This window comes from Stegodyphus dumicola, chromosome 5 (genome assembly GCF_044657685.1).
Source record: "Stegodyphus dumicola isolate Sdum_Otavi_A_Nest chromosome 5, ASM4465768v1".
NCBI lineage: Eukaryota > Metazoa > Arthropoda > Arachnida > Araneae > Eresidae > Stegodyphus > Stegodyphus dumicola.
Window position 1 is genome coordinate 172,294,262 of NC_140772.1, and position 17,761 is coordinate 172,312,022.

A 17,761-nucleotide genomic window follows, 5' to 3' on the forward strand; every position below is an offset into this window, starting at 1 on the left:
ATTCTGCATTAATAACTTTTTAGCCCTTTGTTTCCGCAGAAAAATTTAATTTTTCATTTTTTTTTTTCAAAACAACTGATGTCCTTGTGTTTTTGTGTATGCACATGTTTGAGTACATCCGCCCTTCAACCATGCAAAATCGAAAAATCACAACGACAGATGGTACACATTACAAATTTATTACATTTCCTTGAGGAAATAATGGAAGGAAAGTCAACTATGTATGATTTTTGAAACGTACACGAGTTTTCACCTTTCTCGCAGACATAACAAAAGATGATAATTTCTGAAACTATTTCCCGAAGGCTAGTGTTCTCACTAACTCAGAACAAAATGAATGAAATAACTAAAGAACATCCAAATAACAGCCTTAAGCTTGCTTTGTGCTCATTGGCTAATATATAGCAGATGACACGCAGTGGAGTTTGATGTCCATAGGAGAACTGGTGAACTACGTTTCTGGATACGTAAATGCTCTCACTCACAAAGCAGAAGTTCTCATCTGATTCCCAAGGTTTTGTTTTAGATATAATCTAGAGAAAATTCAGTTACTTTCAGACGTCCAAAATCACTTTTTTTTGTTGTTGTTGTTGTTCATATAACGAAGTATTGAGCCAAGGTCAATAAAAATCGTGAGAATTTCAAGAATAAGACAAAGTTGGGAGAAATAAATTGTAAATCGAGTTAGCGGGTGAACGGTCGAAAATCGGGAGTCTCCCGCCTAAAACGGGACAGTTGGTAACTCTGATCAGGCAAGCGGTTAACCCTTTCGCGACGAGTTTTTTTTTTTTTTTTTTTTTTTTTTTTTTAACAGAGCAATTTTGATAACATAAACTATGAGTAGTGCATACTAGAATGCTAAAAACTAAGATGTTATATTTTTAGAAAAATTTTGAACACGGATTTAGGACCAGGACATATATGTCCCATCAGTCCTGACCGCTGGGACATACAGGGGTTGTACAAAAATATGGAAACACCTTTAAAAAAACATGTTTCTTTGCTTAATAAGGTGTAGGAAACCCGTTGGCATCCAAAACAGCTTGCGGTCTTCTCGGAATGGATAAATACAGTTCCTGTATGTTTGCCAAGGGAATATTATACCATTCTTCCTGCAAAATGGTGGCAAGTTCAGATAACGATGTTGGCGGTGGATAACGAGAACGCACTTTCCATTCCAATGTAGACCACAAAGGTTCGATAATATTCTGCCGACTGTGGTGGCCAGGGGAGATGGGACAACTCATCCTCGTGCTCAGAAAACCAGCCCTGGACAATGTGAGCTGTGTGAACAGGGGCTTTGTCGTTTTGGAAGACACCATCACCATCGGGGAACAAAGTTTGTTCCATGGGATGAACTTGATCGGCCAAAATGTTCACATAAGTCTTGGCAGTCATGTGCCCTGACACAGTTATCATGGGGCTAGCAGAGAACCACGATATGGCTGCCCAAACCATAACAGAACCCCCTCCATGTTTCACTCTTGGCAACAAGCAGTCTGTATTATAGGCTTGAGATGGCGTTCTCCAGACGTAAAAACGGCCAGAAGTGGGAAACAATGTGAAAGAAGACTCGTCAGACCCTATTACTCGCTTCCACCGCTCTATAGTCCAGGCTTTATGACTTAAACACCACCTTTTCCTGTTAGGGGTATTAGCATCACTGATGAGTGGCTTCTCAATTGCAGCATGGCCAGCAATTCCCTGTTTATGAAGCTCCCTTCCAATTGTTTTGGTACTCACAGGGTTCGGTAACACAACATTTATTTCAGCAGTAACTTTTGCAGCTGTGGTCTTCTTATTTTTCGTCACAATTGCCCTTAATGATCGTCTGTCACGATCACTGAGGACACACTTTCGTCTGTGCTGTGATTTAGCAGATGATGTTTTTCCGCTTTTCAAGTATGCGGAATAAATCTTCAATACAGTGCCTCTTGAAACACTAAACACCTCGGCTACCTTGCTTACGGAAGCACCTACCATACGTGCTCCAACAATTTGCTCACGTTCGAAGTCTGTTAACTCTGACATAATGCAATGACAACCTCACATAACAGTACTCCGACAACAACTGAACAGTTTAGCACATTTACGAAGTTGTATAGGTGGCATCAGTAGTCAAAAACGTTTTTTCAAAAGGTGTTTCCATATTTTTGTCCATCCACTGTATGTGTCCCAGTAGTCTTCAATGAGTAATTTTGTAAAGAAAACCAATGATTTTCTAGTCATAAAAATTTAATTACGAATGGTATGGTTTGAAACAATCAATGCACATTACACATCGTGCACATTTATGGCACGGCCGTCATGTTTTTGTTGTTACTGGCAGATGGTCACCAACATTGAGTAAGCTTTGTGATGTTTTGGATGGGCATCCAATTCCTCTACGGCGTTGATACTGTGTGTTGAGCTTTCCAGACGCCATCAAGGCTTCTGCAAGATGTACAATGAAATCAAGAAGTGGGGTTTTTCAATGTTTGAGTTCGCAGTATGCAATCCATAAGTTGACCACTGCGCTCATCAATAGGCAAAAAAATACTTTTTTCCTTCACTTGCAAGATTTTTGATCTAATTCATAGACATTAGCCATTGGATCTGCAAGGTCTACACCTCCCATGATTTTGTTGTAGAATTTGATTGCCACAGGGCACTCAGATTCTTCTTTGCTTCCATCTTTCATGGTGCAATTTACTTTTGTGTATTTAGCTTTGTGGCAATTACTTAGCATCATCACTTCCTTTGAATCAAGCCACCTCGCACACAATGTTCCATTTTTAGTTACGAGAAACTCAGCCTCACCCCTTTTGCTTAGTTTTCTTGCAAAATTAGGAACATCTTTGCGTGTCTTGATGCATGTACCAACAGCAGGAAATTTCAGGGTTTCCATCAGTTGCATGCTTGTAAAAAATCAGTCAAACGCAAGCATCACTTCTTTACCTCGGATTTTCTCTGTTAGCTTTGATACTACCCATTCCCCAAGTGTGCCTTGAACTTCACCCGTTTCTTTTCCGGAATAAATGTTCATGTCATATACATATCCTGTTCTTGAATCACATCGCTACCAAATTTTTATCCCTCTTTTCACAAGTTTCATCGACATATATTGTTTGAGGGATGAACGTCCCTTGAATTTCGCCATTGATTCATCAATAGCTTGATATGAGCTTTCGCTTCGGCACTGTTTGAAGGTTTGTTTCAGGCATGAAACAACATCGTCAATATAATATGTTTTACTTGTATTTTCTTGTAGTTTCGACAGCAGCGTTTTACATCTGTCTCTTGAAATAGCATTTTTTATTGCTACGTTTACCAAAGAAGGATTAGATGACCAATAATGAGAGAATTTCGGCACCCTATTGTAAGACATGACAAGCGTGCATCCAAGGACAAGCATAATTTCAAAGGGGTCTAGGGTGAATTGTTTGTCCTAACTTTTCGAGTCATTGGTTCGTGCATTGAGAGATCCAAATCATAAGACTTTTTGGAAATATCTTGAGAAACAAGTGCAATTCGATAGCTGAACGATTTAAGTTGCTACGTTTACCAAACTAGGCGATGACTCTACTGGAATTGCCATTCGAGGTTGGAAAGTTGAATCTGCATGAAACCATAAGATTTTTTTGCAGCCTGAAGCATTAGCTGATGGTATCTCATCAACTGATGAAAGTGATGCCGTATCAGTATCACTCAAAGCATCGCTGTTCTTTGTATTTTGGGGAATGGTATCATGATTGATATCCATTTCACACTCGTCTGAATTGGATGAGTACCGCAAATTGTGTGTTGGATCTTGAAAATTGGAATCATCTATTTCATCATCCAAATTAATATCTTCGTCATCTGACTCTTCTAAAATTTTTTTGATTTCTTCATTAGTAAGTCCCCGCCGTCTAGTCATTTTAGATTGAATTAATATGTGCCTAAATTAAAAATAATAGGCAACTATTTCAAAAGTAACCAAAAAATATAATATCTAGAGAAATGATCACGTAGGACTGTTGGGACAATGTGTTCCCACTATCCGAGACGAGAGGGACACAATATGTCCCGATAATAAAAACGGAAGTAAAATTTTGCCACTTACAATTTATTAGAGGTAATCTGCTTCGTGAGTAACTTATCTGGCCTTATATTTATGGATAAATCAAAATTTAATCAAAAATAGGTGGTATTTTCCAAAACTAAACTATTTATGTTCGTAGAGTATGGAATGAGCTGTTAACAACAGTTCAAAAATGCTGGAATTACATTATGTACGGTAGTGCCATCTATGTTCTGTGAATGAAAATACCTTCAAAAATATTGGCAGGACTGGCGGGAAAGTCTTCCATTAGACAGAGAAGCGTTTCTATCCCAAAAGTATTTTTTGAAATTTGCTTGGGACGTATGTGTCCTGTTAGACGCGAAAGGGTTAAGGCATTGTATATCAAACAAATCTTCAAGTATATATTAGAACAAATGAAGAATGATGAATCTTTTCCTCTTATGGATGATTCGAAGAAATTTACAACCTTAGATTGTGTTAAGGGTGTTGGACTGTCATGTACTCAGATTAAACACCCAACGCATGCTGAAAGGCAATATGGCCAGATGCTGCTAAAGATGAGAATGATAGATTACCAATAGAGCATGAATATTCTCAGATCACTAAATTGGCCCAAACTATAGGAGGAGAAGGTTTTGAGGATTAATCTCAGGCAGATATTAAAAAAATAATGGCTGAAGAAGAACTAAATGAGGATGAGTTAGTTAACATGATTCATGAAACAAATAAACACGAAGAAGACAATGATTCTGATGAAGAGCAAATTTAACCAGTTGCATTCACAGCAAGAGTCATCAGTGTAGGCTTTGAATTGGGAAGTAAATTGGATAATCATTTTTTACAATATGACATGAATGTTGAACAAGCTCTCCGATTCCAATGGGAGCTTAGCAAGTGCTTAAATCAATATGAGGAGGTTTACAAAGATTTAGCGAAAAAAAAACCTAGGCAATTGTTAAATAGGGATTGATCTGAGATCTTCTTTAATTTGTCAATCATTAAAGCTGAATCTTATCAAGAACGCTCAAATGATGAAAGGGGCATCTTAACATTCAAGAAGAGAAGACTAATAGTTTGTGAAAATGATGACAGTGATTAAACTTACAATAAGTTTTTTGAATGGTCTTATATTTTCCTGATGTAAAGTAAATTAAATATGTACTTCTGTTACCTGCGTATATTTTGTTATTTTATGAACAAAGTATAAGTTTATTTATTTTAAGATGTCTTTCTTTTGTTTTATGTAAATAAATAACTAAATTATGCACATTTAGTGTGTTTTTCGTTTTACGTGGTTTTATGTAGCAAAATCAAAGATTTCAATTTACATGGTTTTGTGCAGAACCTATCTATCTTCAGTATAAATTGAGGTTTCGTTTATGATTGTTTAAAAAAGGAAATACAAATGAAGAAACTTTACTAGAATATATGCTTTCTTTTAATGAAGTGGAATTTTATTAAGTCTTGTGAATATTTAGTCTCAGAATTATATAAAAATCACTCATTAAAATAAAGGTAATGTACACAATTAAAATATGTGGAATTACTGAAAATTTTCACTTAATGAAGTGTTTAAACTCATATGATGATGATGTTTAAACTGCTGTATAATTTTGACTATCATTATTATGTTTTAGGGTGTGGAGTTTATGTTATATATAGTTATGATTGGACATGTGGTGCTATGCCCTTACACAAAAGTAGAAGAAAGTTTTAATCTTCAAGCAATTCATGATCTTTTATACCATGGATCAAACATTTCTCAAGTATGTATTCAGATGTAATCTGATGTTGCATTTGTATAGTAATAAAATATTTCTCTCTTCAGGCAATTAAAAATGAAACTTAGTGTATTTCTTTAATTCTGAAATACAATCCTTTTTCCATGTAAACATCTATAAAGATATCTCTAAACATATCTAAGGATTGATCTTAGATATGATTTTATCTTAAAATAACAGTTTTTCTCTGAATTTTTGTGCTCTTCACTTAAGTTTTTTTCCCTCTGCATTTTATTAATTTAAAACATGTTTTGTTAATAATGCTTTTGATAACTCAGAAAATGATATTTAAAGGAAGTGTAAAGACACCTATGCTCATTCAAATTTTTTTAATACACATTCAAATGTTTATGAGTTAATAAGATAATTGAAGGGAAAAAAAATATTGTCATTTATCATGGAAAGCTGTTCTTGAGAACATTCAAATCAGTGTTACAAATGAGTGAATTTTCTTGCATGAGGCTGAAATTTCTGAAATCAAGATACTCCAAGATCTTTCATCGTTAATTTGTATACTAAACAGTTGTTGAAAGAAAAATAAAACATGTAAGCAGGATAAAATCGCTACAAAATTATGGAGGGGTAATAATCGTACAGATATTCCGCTTAGGCCATGACATGAAATTCTGTTCCAGCTGTTACTGTTGTTGGATGAGACTGTCTTGGAGACCTCTATCATACTGGTATGTATTGACTGACTAATTTATTAAGAACTGCATAAGACTTGTGGTTTTCCTCATGTTTATCGTAAACATAGGTTAGTTGCTGTTAGAAAGGTCTTCCAACAAAGCATCTCTTCCCATATGCAAACAGCCCTTGTTTGATTTTGTGTTAATCAGATCATACAAACAAGTTTGTATTGTGTTGGATTTACATGTTGGAGTTTTCTTGGTACTCTCCACCTAACCTTGAAACTTCGTGAAAATGTATTTATCCCTGAACTCATTAATGGTTGTGCATGCATTATGCCAGCATTAATGCTCATGGTTTTAAAATTCAAGGGCCATGTTTGTGGTTTCTGTTTACTATGATTCGTATGTAGAGTTTCTTCCCCATGTACCACTTCTTAATGCCACTGTAGAATTTGCCTGCTAATGAAAAAAAAAGTATTGCTGCTTCCCCCCCCCCAGAAATATGGCATTTTGCCTTGAAATGGTGTATAATCCACATTCCATGAAGTTGTATTTAACAAATGATTGTGGTAATAGCTTTTTTTCTGATGTTTTTTAAATGATAATACCTTTTTCAATTCTCAGATTTCTTTTATAAGATTATGAGGTATTTCTCCCACCTTCTTGACGTGCCTACGTGGTGTAGCGGTTTTGCATGCTGGGCCGGTATTCCAGAGGTCCGTGGCTCAATTCCCGGCAAAGGCGATTGCTAATTTTCCATCCTGCCTGCTTCCAAAAATACCTAATGTCTCTACAGTGGCGCCCAAGCTAAAAGGATGTTGGATGAAGATTCTCCACACCCAGGATTTGACAATTGGGTCCCCTAAAAACCCCAGTCGCCCTTTAAAAAGGGGGAGTATATGAGGTATTTCTCCCACCTTCTTGGCATGCCTTCGGGGTGTAGCGGTTCTGCACGTTAGGCCGGTATTCCAAAGGTCCGTGGTTCGATTCCCATCAAAGGCGATTGCTAATTTTCCATCCTGCCTGCTTTCAAAAATACCTGATGTCTCTACAAGGTATTTCTCCTGCCTTCCTAGCATGCCTTCGTGGTGTAGTGGTTCTGCACGCTGGGCCAGTATTCCAGAGGTCCGTGGTTCGATTCCCGGCGAATGCTTTGCTAATTTTTCATGATTCTTGCTTCCGAAATAATACCTAATGTTTCTTCTGTGGAGCCCGAACTAAAAAGGTGTTGGATGATAATTCTCCTCACCCAGGATTTGGCGATTAGGTCCCCTAAAAACCCCAGTCTCCCTTTATAAGGTCGATTATATAAGGTATTTTCCCCGCTTTCCTAGCGTGGTGTAGTGGTCAGCACACTGAACCGGTATTTCAGAGGTTAGTGGTTTGATTCCCGTCGAAGGCGTTGCTAATTTTTCATCTCTTCTGCTTCCAATTAACTTAATGTCTCTACACTTTTTTTAAGTTAAAATAGATTGAGGTGTACTTAGCAGTGCCAAGGTTGCTAAGCAATATTGAGAATTTTAAAACTCTCTCTCTGAACATGCTAAGAATTCTGTAATTCTCTGATATTTTTAATGTTGAAACTAATTGTTATGCACATGGACAAAAGACTGGGAAAAAAGAAACTTTATTATGTATGTGTGTTGTGCTTTTAATTTAGTTAATTTGTTGCTGTTTTATGTCATTTTCAGTGGTTTATTGTGGATGCTTGTTGTATGTAATTTTCAGTGTTTATTGTGGATGTTTCTTGTGTTTCTATTTTTATTTTTTTTTTTAATTCATCACTGTTTTATGTAATTTTCAGTGCACTTCTATTTCTTAACCCACAAGCATATGCTCCAAAATTACGAACATGAGAAGACACGTTGGGTATGTCATTCCTGAAAGCAATTAATGCATTCTAAATGGCATTAATTATATAAATATCAGTATAAATATGGATAACAATGGACTTGAATGAAATACTTAACTTACAATTATTTTGAACATCTCTGGCAGATTGAACACATATGCTCCATACAAATACTGACATTTCTCGTACAGAAACCGTGTCTTTCTGTCCTTCTTTTTAGGACAGTAGTCCATCTTCTGTAAATGTTTTTAGATGGTGGTTCCATGTTGCAATCTCCTGAAATTACTTTTTCTTTTAGTTTCAAACGAAGCATGATTTGCTGCCACCGTTGATTTGTGTAATCTTCCACTAACTTCAGTCCTAATGATTTGAAAAAAGGATGCCTGTCTTTATACTAGGTTGGTGGTTCTTTTATAGAAAGTAAGATTATTTGTACATTAATTGCTGCAACATTTAAAATCAAGAAACAAATCACCATAGGTATCTAGCTGTAGAATATGCTCCTCCCATTTCATCTGCAGCTCCTTTGGTTAGATTATAAAATGAAATAATCTCCGGCTTTTTTAGTACCCCAGTGGTTATGTCAGTTTTTTATCATTGTACATAGTTGATAGTAGAACAACACTTCTGTGTTTCCTTGGTGCATAAAAAACAATCATTGTTGCTTTCTGAAAACCAAAAATTGAAGAATATGCTTCCTGTTTCTTCATGAAAAAATCTGGTGGAATTTCTCTCTTATTCTTTCTCACAGTTCTGACTGTAGTTATTTTCTTCATTAGTAGGTCCTGAAATAGCCGGTATCCCATATACCAATTATCTTCACTCGAGTTCCATTCAGAATTGTACAATGATTCCATAAAATGCTTTACAATAGCACTTGCATTGTTATCAAGCTGAAATGGCTCCTTTGACTGTTGGCCGGCATATATTTCCATTTTCCTTGTATTGAACACTCTGGAGTCAACCAGTGTGAATATTTTTGTGCTATATTTGGCAGGTTTTTTAGGCATGTATTGTCTAAATGAACGTTCCCTAGATAGTTCTAATTTTTCATCAATTGTTCACTTACACCTACAGTGTAGGCTTTCTGACAGTTTTCAATGAATTTTTCAAAAATTCTGTCTTATGGGAGCGAGTCTCTTCTACTTGGACAATCTCGAATATCATCTAACCAAAGGCATCTTAGTAGGAAAAAGAATCGCTTGCAGGACATTGTTTTGTGGAAAATATTCATTCCAGTTCCATCTGATGCTCACAGATCTTTTACATTTACGTGAGAGGATTTGTGAACACCACATATATACAAAACTCCCAAAAGTGCTTTGATTTCACATTCATTCATTCTCTTTGCATCGTGCTCACGTACAAATTGCTCCTGAATAGAATAAATGTAAATATTTGTGCATTGAACTATCATGTCTTTGTGGATGAACAGAGACGAGGAATCCAACTGTGTTGATGCATCTTTTGAAAAACCTGCCTTTCCTGGAATTTTGAAGATAATGTTTTTAAAACAATTCCTAACATTCATTCAGAATTTGTTTTTCTTCCATATCAGGGCATTTTTACTAACAGAATTTTCATTATTTGGTCCATTTTCTATTTCAGTGTCTGTATCATTGTCTGTTGATGAATTATGATTGCTGTTGTATTCTTCATCTGTTGATTCTTTCTCGTCTTTGCTAATTTTCTTCATCTGCTGAAATGGTTTCTAACATATTTCTCAACTTTTCCATTTTCTTTATCATAACTTAGATGCCATGCCATGCTGACTAACTAAGAGAGTGTGAACATCTAAGAGACGTGAGAAAGTGTGCAAGTGTCGCATACCACAACGGTACTATTCCTAGAAAAATATTTGAAGAATCACTTCATGGACTTCCCAGCTTCAAGAATGTGACCTTGAATTCAGCCACAAAATGTTTTGCCCATTTCCAGGAAAGGGGGTTGGAGATAAAGGACAAAGAATATATCTGGCACACATGCTCGTGGTTAATATGGCTGCTGTTTTTCATATGTTAAGTTGCCAAAAAGCTAGTCGCTAATTGTTCGTAACTTTGTGAAAGGGATTAGGCAGATAAATAATAGGAGAGTAACATTTTCCCTTTCAAATGACTTATTCTTTGAAAAATTTTTATTCCTTCCCTTTAACATTAAAATCTCCTACAATTTCCCTTCATTTTTTCCCCTTTATTTCTTTCCTTTCTGAAATGAAGATTTCCAATTCTTCGTTTTATTGCCTCTTCTGTCCTTTTTTTCTTTGAATGTTAATAATGCCATGTGAAAAGTTAATAATTCATGTTAAGCCAAAGGGATCCATATTTCTAAAATCAACTTACTGCTACATGCATGCAGGTTTGTCATAGACTAGATGCACACAGAAATGGAGATAGCTTGATAAAATTTATTTTTTCAAGAGAAACATTTTACAGCTCTGGAACTTTTCACACAAAAGCACTCATACAGCTCTTCTCAGTATGCCAGAGCACAATCAGTAGTTACCACTTCAGACTACTGAAATTGTTAAGGGCAATGCAAAAGCAAAAGCTTGCATGATGATTTCTGAATATTCTGAACTAAAGCTGAAGTGCTCTCCAATTTTATATAGTTTTCTCTCATCCCTGGAGAAATTCTAGTGCATTCAGTTTCTTGAAATAGCTGGAAAACTAAGTAATAGTTACATAGGGCCATTTACCATTACATAAGGATCGGACCAGTTACAGTTACACAGTGATTGGACCAAAATGTCACCAAGTTTGGGGACTTTTGTTTTGGGGAATTTATCACTAAATTCGGCAATGAAAATTAATCTCCAAAACCATTGCCAGCTTGGCCAATTTGGCAAGATGTGTAACTGTAGTTTTCCATCAATGCTTAGCATTCCGATGCCTGTCATGTTACATTATGCAAGAGATACTATTTCACTAAAATTATTTACATGTACACAAAATTTGTAACATTGCCTCTTCCGAAAGATTGCACGTCCTGGACAATACAATCTCTGGACAATACAATCCCAGGAAGCCATACTTACTACTAAGGAAAAACAGTAACTGAGTACTAAATGCAATACTAAAATAATAATTTCAGTGAATAACATACAAGTAGTAAAATACTAAATCCATAAATAAATGCATGAATTTACAAATTAATATGTGCATAAGGCCATGGTCTTAGTATCTATATTATTTACATTACATACACTGTGGGAACTACATACTCTAGCCACAGTAAAGGGCTAGCCTGTTATAATGAATGACTTTACATTTAGAATTTGATGACTCATTCTGTGATGTTAAATGCAAGACCTAATCCAAGTCTGTAGAATTCATGTAAATACAATCTTGCCATATAAAGTGGTTCAAAAACCTTGAAACCTCACTACATTATTTCTGCTCTTGAATACATATGTCATATTTATTCATATATTGCTTCAGATGGCTGTATTGAGCTTTATGAGTTAACTTTGCTAGGAAGCAAATCTCACATAAACTTATATTTATCTTAATGCAAGATCTGTAAAATAAATTATTATTTGTCAAATATTTAGAAACTGATACAATGATGTTGTTCAGCCTGTTTAGGCTGGTGTAAGGATTGTCCCAGACTGACTTAGTTTAGGAGAAAGTCCTTTCCATTGAATTGGGTTCCAAAACCACACCTTGTCACCTTTATTGAATTTGTATCCTGTAGCTCTCATGTCATATCAGGTCTGTATCGTCTCTGTTGCCAAGTTGCCTTTGTTGGATTTTATGCATGCCAACTAGTTTACAGAGGTATTTAATTACAGCCTAGATAAAATTCCTTCCTTGATCAGAATGTAACTGATGTGGCACTCCAAACCTGAAAACCCAATGCTATATCATTTCCTCTGCTATTGTGGCAACCTCTTATGATATAGAGATAGTATGTGCTTCAGGCCACTTTGTAAAGTAATCAGTCATAACATAATGTACTTGTTGCAATCAGCAGAACATGGTAGAGGTCTCAAGATATCAAAGGTGGTGCATTCAGAAAGTGGTCTTACACTGTAACATTGCATCTTCTCTTCTGGCCCTCATAGGCTTCACAGGATTGGCACAGCTTTTTCATCTCAGACTTTACTATAGTAGTCTGACATGCATGCAGTATGCATTCAGTAGAAGTGATCTCAAACTCTGCAAAATTTTCGATATTCCAAAGTGGCGTTCTGTCAGACTGCTATGTAGTATTTTAAGGGTGTCCAGGATCTTGCAAGTGATCTGCCATCCAAATACTTTACCATCGTATGATTCGAACTTCTGGTACAAGACACCAAATATAAAGCAAGTCCCACATAGCCCAGTATTATTTTGTCATACAATTATAGATCAAAATGTCCTGCCAGGTAGGTTTCTTATTTGAAGACTTCATTATGTCAGTTATAGATTTAAAGTCTCCATCTTCCAAGGGATCTTTTCTGAGACTTCTTCATCATTCCATTAGTCTGGTTGAAACAATGTTGAATTTGTAACCTGACATTTGACCAGAAAAACCAGTTCTTATTTTGCTTAGATCATGGAATATTATTGGTAGATTTTCAGGAAGTTCTTGTAGACTGTGTGTGATAATCCTTTCTGATTACAGATAGTGATGTCATACTCCTGAACTCTCTGTGTTAATCTGGCTATTTTGACTTTGGGGTTATTGAAATTCAAGAGTCAGGTCATCAATGCATGATCTGCGCAGAGTAAGAATTTTCTGTCACAGATTTATTTGTGGAAATGTTCTACAGCTTTAAGTATGATGGTGTTGTCATAGTAATTTCTCTTCTGTTTAAATAGACAATTGCTCCAGTATGCTATGAAACATTTCTGACCATTTATTTCTTGGCACAGAACAGCATTAATACTTTTATTGCTCGCATCCATATTAAGAATAAATGATTTGTTTAGGTGATTATGCATGAGTACTGGAGAAGATTTTAAAAACTCTTTCAATTTGTAAAATGCATCCATACATGCCACGAGAACTTTTGCTTGTTCTCTTTCTGTTTGTGAAGGGGGTCTTGCGATGAAAGAAAAGTCCTCCTCATATCGCTTATATTGTGTGCAAAACCCCAGGAAACTTCTCATCTGATGAATATTTTCAAGATGTCTACAATCTTTCACTGCTGAAACTTTTTCTGAATCCATACATACACTTTCAGTCCAGATAACTCACTTCATGTCTGAACAATTTAGTTTTGGCAGTATTGGCTTCCTTTGATTTTTGAAGCATCTTCGTAATGTTTTCTAAATACTATTCAAAACTTTTCCCAGCAGTGATAGTGTCATCCAGGTATATCAGACAGGCTTTCCAGAAAATACTTTTTAGCAGTCTCCATCAGCTGTTCAAATGTTGCTGGTGCATTACATAATCTAAGTGGCATCACCTTGAACTGCCAGAGTCCTTTTCCAGTAGTAAATGCTATCTTTTCTCAGTCAATGGTGTCTATCTCTACCTGCCGATATCCACTTTTTAAATCAAGTAGTGAAACCACTTGCTTTCAGAAAGAGGGTTCAGAAAATTGCCAGTTCTAAAAGAGGGTGCTATCTCTCTTTCTGTGTGATGGCTTTCAGCTTGCGATAATCAATGCAAAGTCTAGTTCAACTGTCTTTCTTTTCGACCAGGATGATGGGAGAGGCCCAAAGACTTGCTGAAGGCTCAACATTACTTTCTTGCATGTCCATTACAAGTTTTCCTACCTTTTCCTGTTTAGCAATTGGTAGACATCTTGGATGTTGCTTGATTGTCGGATAATCAACCATATTAATTTTATGCTGAGCTAAATTGATTCAACGTATGTGAAAAGATGCATGGGATAAAACATTCTGAAATTCTTAAATGACATGTTCTGCAGCACTCCTTTCTTCATTGCTTAACTGTGCATTCTACTGTAACTTTGATATTAGGCTCTCTGTAGAAATAGTGACTGAAGGCTTTTAGAATTTTCCTCGTGTCAATCAGAAATGTAGACTTGTCTCTGTTAGAAAGTTCTCCATCAAAACATTCCTTCCCATAGGTAAGCAGCCCTTGTTTGGTTTGTGATAATCAAATCTGTATCATGTTGGTGATTTTTCTTTCCCTTTCAAATGACTCATTCTTTAATAATTAGCTTTTGTCTTGTCTCAACTATGCAAATTATCAGTTCTTCAACTTCTGCCATCCCTCTCCTTTCTTCTTCAAATAATTGCTTCAATGATTTCTTCACTCTATAGAACAGATTTTTAATTTGGCATTCACACATTCAAGGACTGGAAGTCATTCTGTAACTCGGTGAAAAATCCATTGTTTATACAAGGATAAGGTGAAAAGTTCTGAGCCTGACAATAAAAGACTGCGACTTTCAATAAAAAAAAAAAAAAAAGTTTTTATTTTTTACATAATCTCCCTTGACTTCAACACGGTTGGTTCAGCATTTCTCCAAAATCGCACTTCCTGGAAGTGAGAGTCTGGAAGGTTGCGAAAATATTCATCTATGACCCTCTCAACTTCTTAACTGGATGCAAAGCACTTCCCAGAAACAAATTTCGGCAACAGGTTGAAGTCTGGGGTACCAAATCAAGAGAATATAGGGAACGGCTGAGCAAATCGTGCCCCAAATCCCACACTTTTCCCATTGCCAACGCATCCTTGTGCACAGGTGGTGTCCTGGTAAAAGATCATTTTTTTCTTGTGAATTTTGGCATCCATTTGGTCAACAAGGTTTGAGTAATAATTGCCTGTAGTTGTTCTGCCTTTTGCAATGTAATCAGTTATAACAGGATCCCTTTGGCATCTCAAAACACACTGGTCATGGCCTTTCTAGCGGATTCAATCAACTTCGCTTTCTTTAGTGCTGAACAATCGGCTTCCCACTGCTTGGACTGCTGTTTCATTTCTGGCGTTTAGTAGTGGACCCATATCTTAGCCATGATGGCCGCTCCCTGCACAAAATCGGTTGGATCCCTGTTGAATCGATCCAAAGATTGCTGCAAAAATTATTTGCACGTCTGCTTTTGATCGACATTCAGCAAATGCGGCACCCATCTTGCGCAGAGCTTTCGCATCTCTAATTCTTTGTGCAAGATGTTTCGCAACCCTTCTTCTGGTATCCCCACAGCTTCAACTATCTTACTCATCTTCACTCGCCTGATATTGTGTTGGACAATATCATGCATTTTTTCAGTGGTTTCCGGTGTGGTTACAGTTTTTGATCTCCTTCACGTTGGTCATCTTCGAGGCATGTGCGACCATTTTTAAATTCAGCTTCCCACTTTTTAATGGTTGACATGGAAGGAGCCGAGTCCCCGTAAATTTTTGTCCACTTCGGATGAATTTCCTTAAAGGTTAATCCATCCAAAACAAAGAATTTATGATGATTTATTTACTTAAGAATTTTATTAATTATATTCAAGTTTATCCATTTTAACAAATACAGGTAACATGCAAGACATCTACTCCGAACATTTGTGTAAACAAAATACTTGAGATAACAAGTTGAAACTGGTCTTACGAACTAATGACATGTGCACTTAGGCAAGAAACATAAATTTTTGCTGATTGGAGTGCCATCTCTGGGTCAGGCCAAGAACTTACCTCCTCATAAGTAATATGTGCTGTAATATTGTTCATAAAAGCATACTAGTTAACTGAAGAAGCTCTTGCACTTTTTGGCATCTAAGCACTGGCAGAAAAAATTGAAAGGACTCACGTTCTGGAAAAATGAGGATCGTTCAGTATAAAAATTGATCTACACTAATACAGGTACACTGTTCACATACAGCAGTCACAGCAGAGTATAAGAAAATAAGCGCTATTAAAAGAGCTGTTCCACTGTTGTGTACTGTATGTATGACTTTAGGCTGTGCCTAATATACTGTATGACTTTGGCTAGGCCTAAAGTCATACAGTATGATCTTATGACTGTATGTCTTTGTATGCTATATGACTTTATGCTAGGCCTGGCAGGAGCAGCATTAAGTCATCAAATATGTCAGACATTTGAGAGGCTACTTTGAATGAAAGCATTGCCAAGATCAGGAGATCTGAGCATTTATGATGAACATGCGCTGAGCAACTTCAGTGTCAGATGAGAAATCCATGAAGACAGCAATACGGAAACACAACAGTTTCAAGTTTCAGTTGCTTTCAAGTTTCTGAAGAGATAGTCAGACGTCACTTATGCTGCATAGGGAGGGTTTACATTTTGAGCAAGTGGTTACTTTACACATTGTCAGCAGCCAACAAAGAACAATCTGTCGCAACCTGTTTTTCATTATTGTCTCAGCACTGCAATCTATTCATATTTGGCAGAGTTCTCACAAGTGACAAAAACATGGGTTCAGTATGACACTTTGAAGCATCAGATCACACATAAAAATGACAACCAGAGATACCTTTCAGGGACTTGGCTGGGAGACACTGTGCTCAGTAGTACTTGCAAATTACTACATGTTCCATTCTCTAGACCAGGACTTCTTAAACGTTTTTCACTTGTGACGTCTTTTTATCTTTGAAATTTTTTTCGCAACCCCAAGACCCCATAATATTTATGAAAATTGGGACCCATAAGCATTGTGCAAATCCGACACATGCATGAGTGAAACTGTCAGTTTTTTCACTTGTACTGTAATATACTATTACAGTTTTAGATCATTAACTTTAATTTCTAATTTTAAAACATAGAACAATGTGAAAATTTTAAATAAGTAACACACAAAATGACAGCATCACGTGCAAAGCAAGTAAAATGAACGTTTATATTATAAAAAGAATGCGTTGAAACGTTTTCATTTTTTCTTTTTCTGTATTTCTGCCTTATATTTATTTATTTTCAGACACATTATCTAAAAATATTTAGTAATTGTAAAATTATTATAATAAGTTAAAGAAATATCAAAACTGCTAAAATTTTAATTGATCCCCTGTTGCAGGTCACGACCCACATATTAAGAAACTCTGCTCTAGATAACCACCTTCATATGAAGTCCTTTGACAATGAGGCAGATCTGCAGCACACAGTCACGGACTTCTTTGCATGTAGCATTCCTACGTTTGATTGTCAGGGCATTGCATAGCTGCAGGAATGTTGGCAAAGGATGCTAAGTGCTGATAGGAATTACTTTAGAACCTAATTCTGTTGTATCATATTGAATTGTGTCTCATCATGATTAGCATAAGGACTAAAAGTAAAATATTGGTTAAATACCATAGTAAAAAATGCATGGTGCTTTATTGAAAACCATATCACAATGCAACAAATTAAATACTTTGCTGGAATAAAAACCTTCATATTGACATGGGAAAAGTTCATAAAATTTTGTTTTGTGGCATTTTCCATTTTTCATTAAAATTTAATCTGATGATATCTGGAGCATGTTAACAACATTAGCTCTTAATTTTTTTTGATTCAATATCTGTAAGAAATTATAATTAAAAAAGGAAACTTTGCAATCTTTGCCGTGTGTGT

At 36.1% G+C, this 17,761-nt stretch overlaps 1 protein-coding gene across 3 annotated transcripts in view; it reads left to right on the forward strand.

Annotated features, from left to right (window-relative positions):
* Alg12 (Alg12 alpha-1,6-mannosyltransferase) overlaps positions 1-17,761 on the forward strand; it is a 191,244-nt gene that overhangs the window by 99,904 nt on the left and 73,579 nt on the right. For all 3 annotated transcript variants that reach the window (XM_085817381.1, XM_085817382.1, XM_085817380.1), the window contains one exon: positions 5,683-5,811. In XM_085817381.1, coding sequence (XP_085673507.1) covers positions 5,683-5,811 — 129 coding nt within the window. The remainder of the gene's footprint in view (positions 1-5,682; positions 5,812-17,761) is intronic.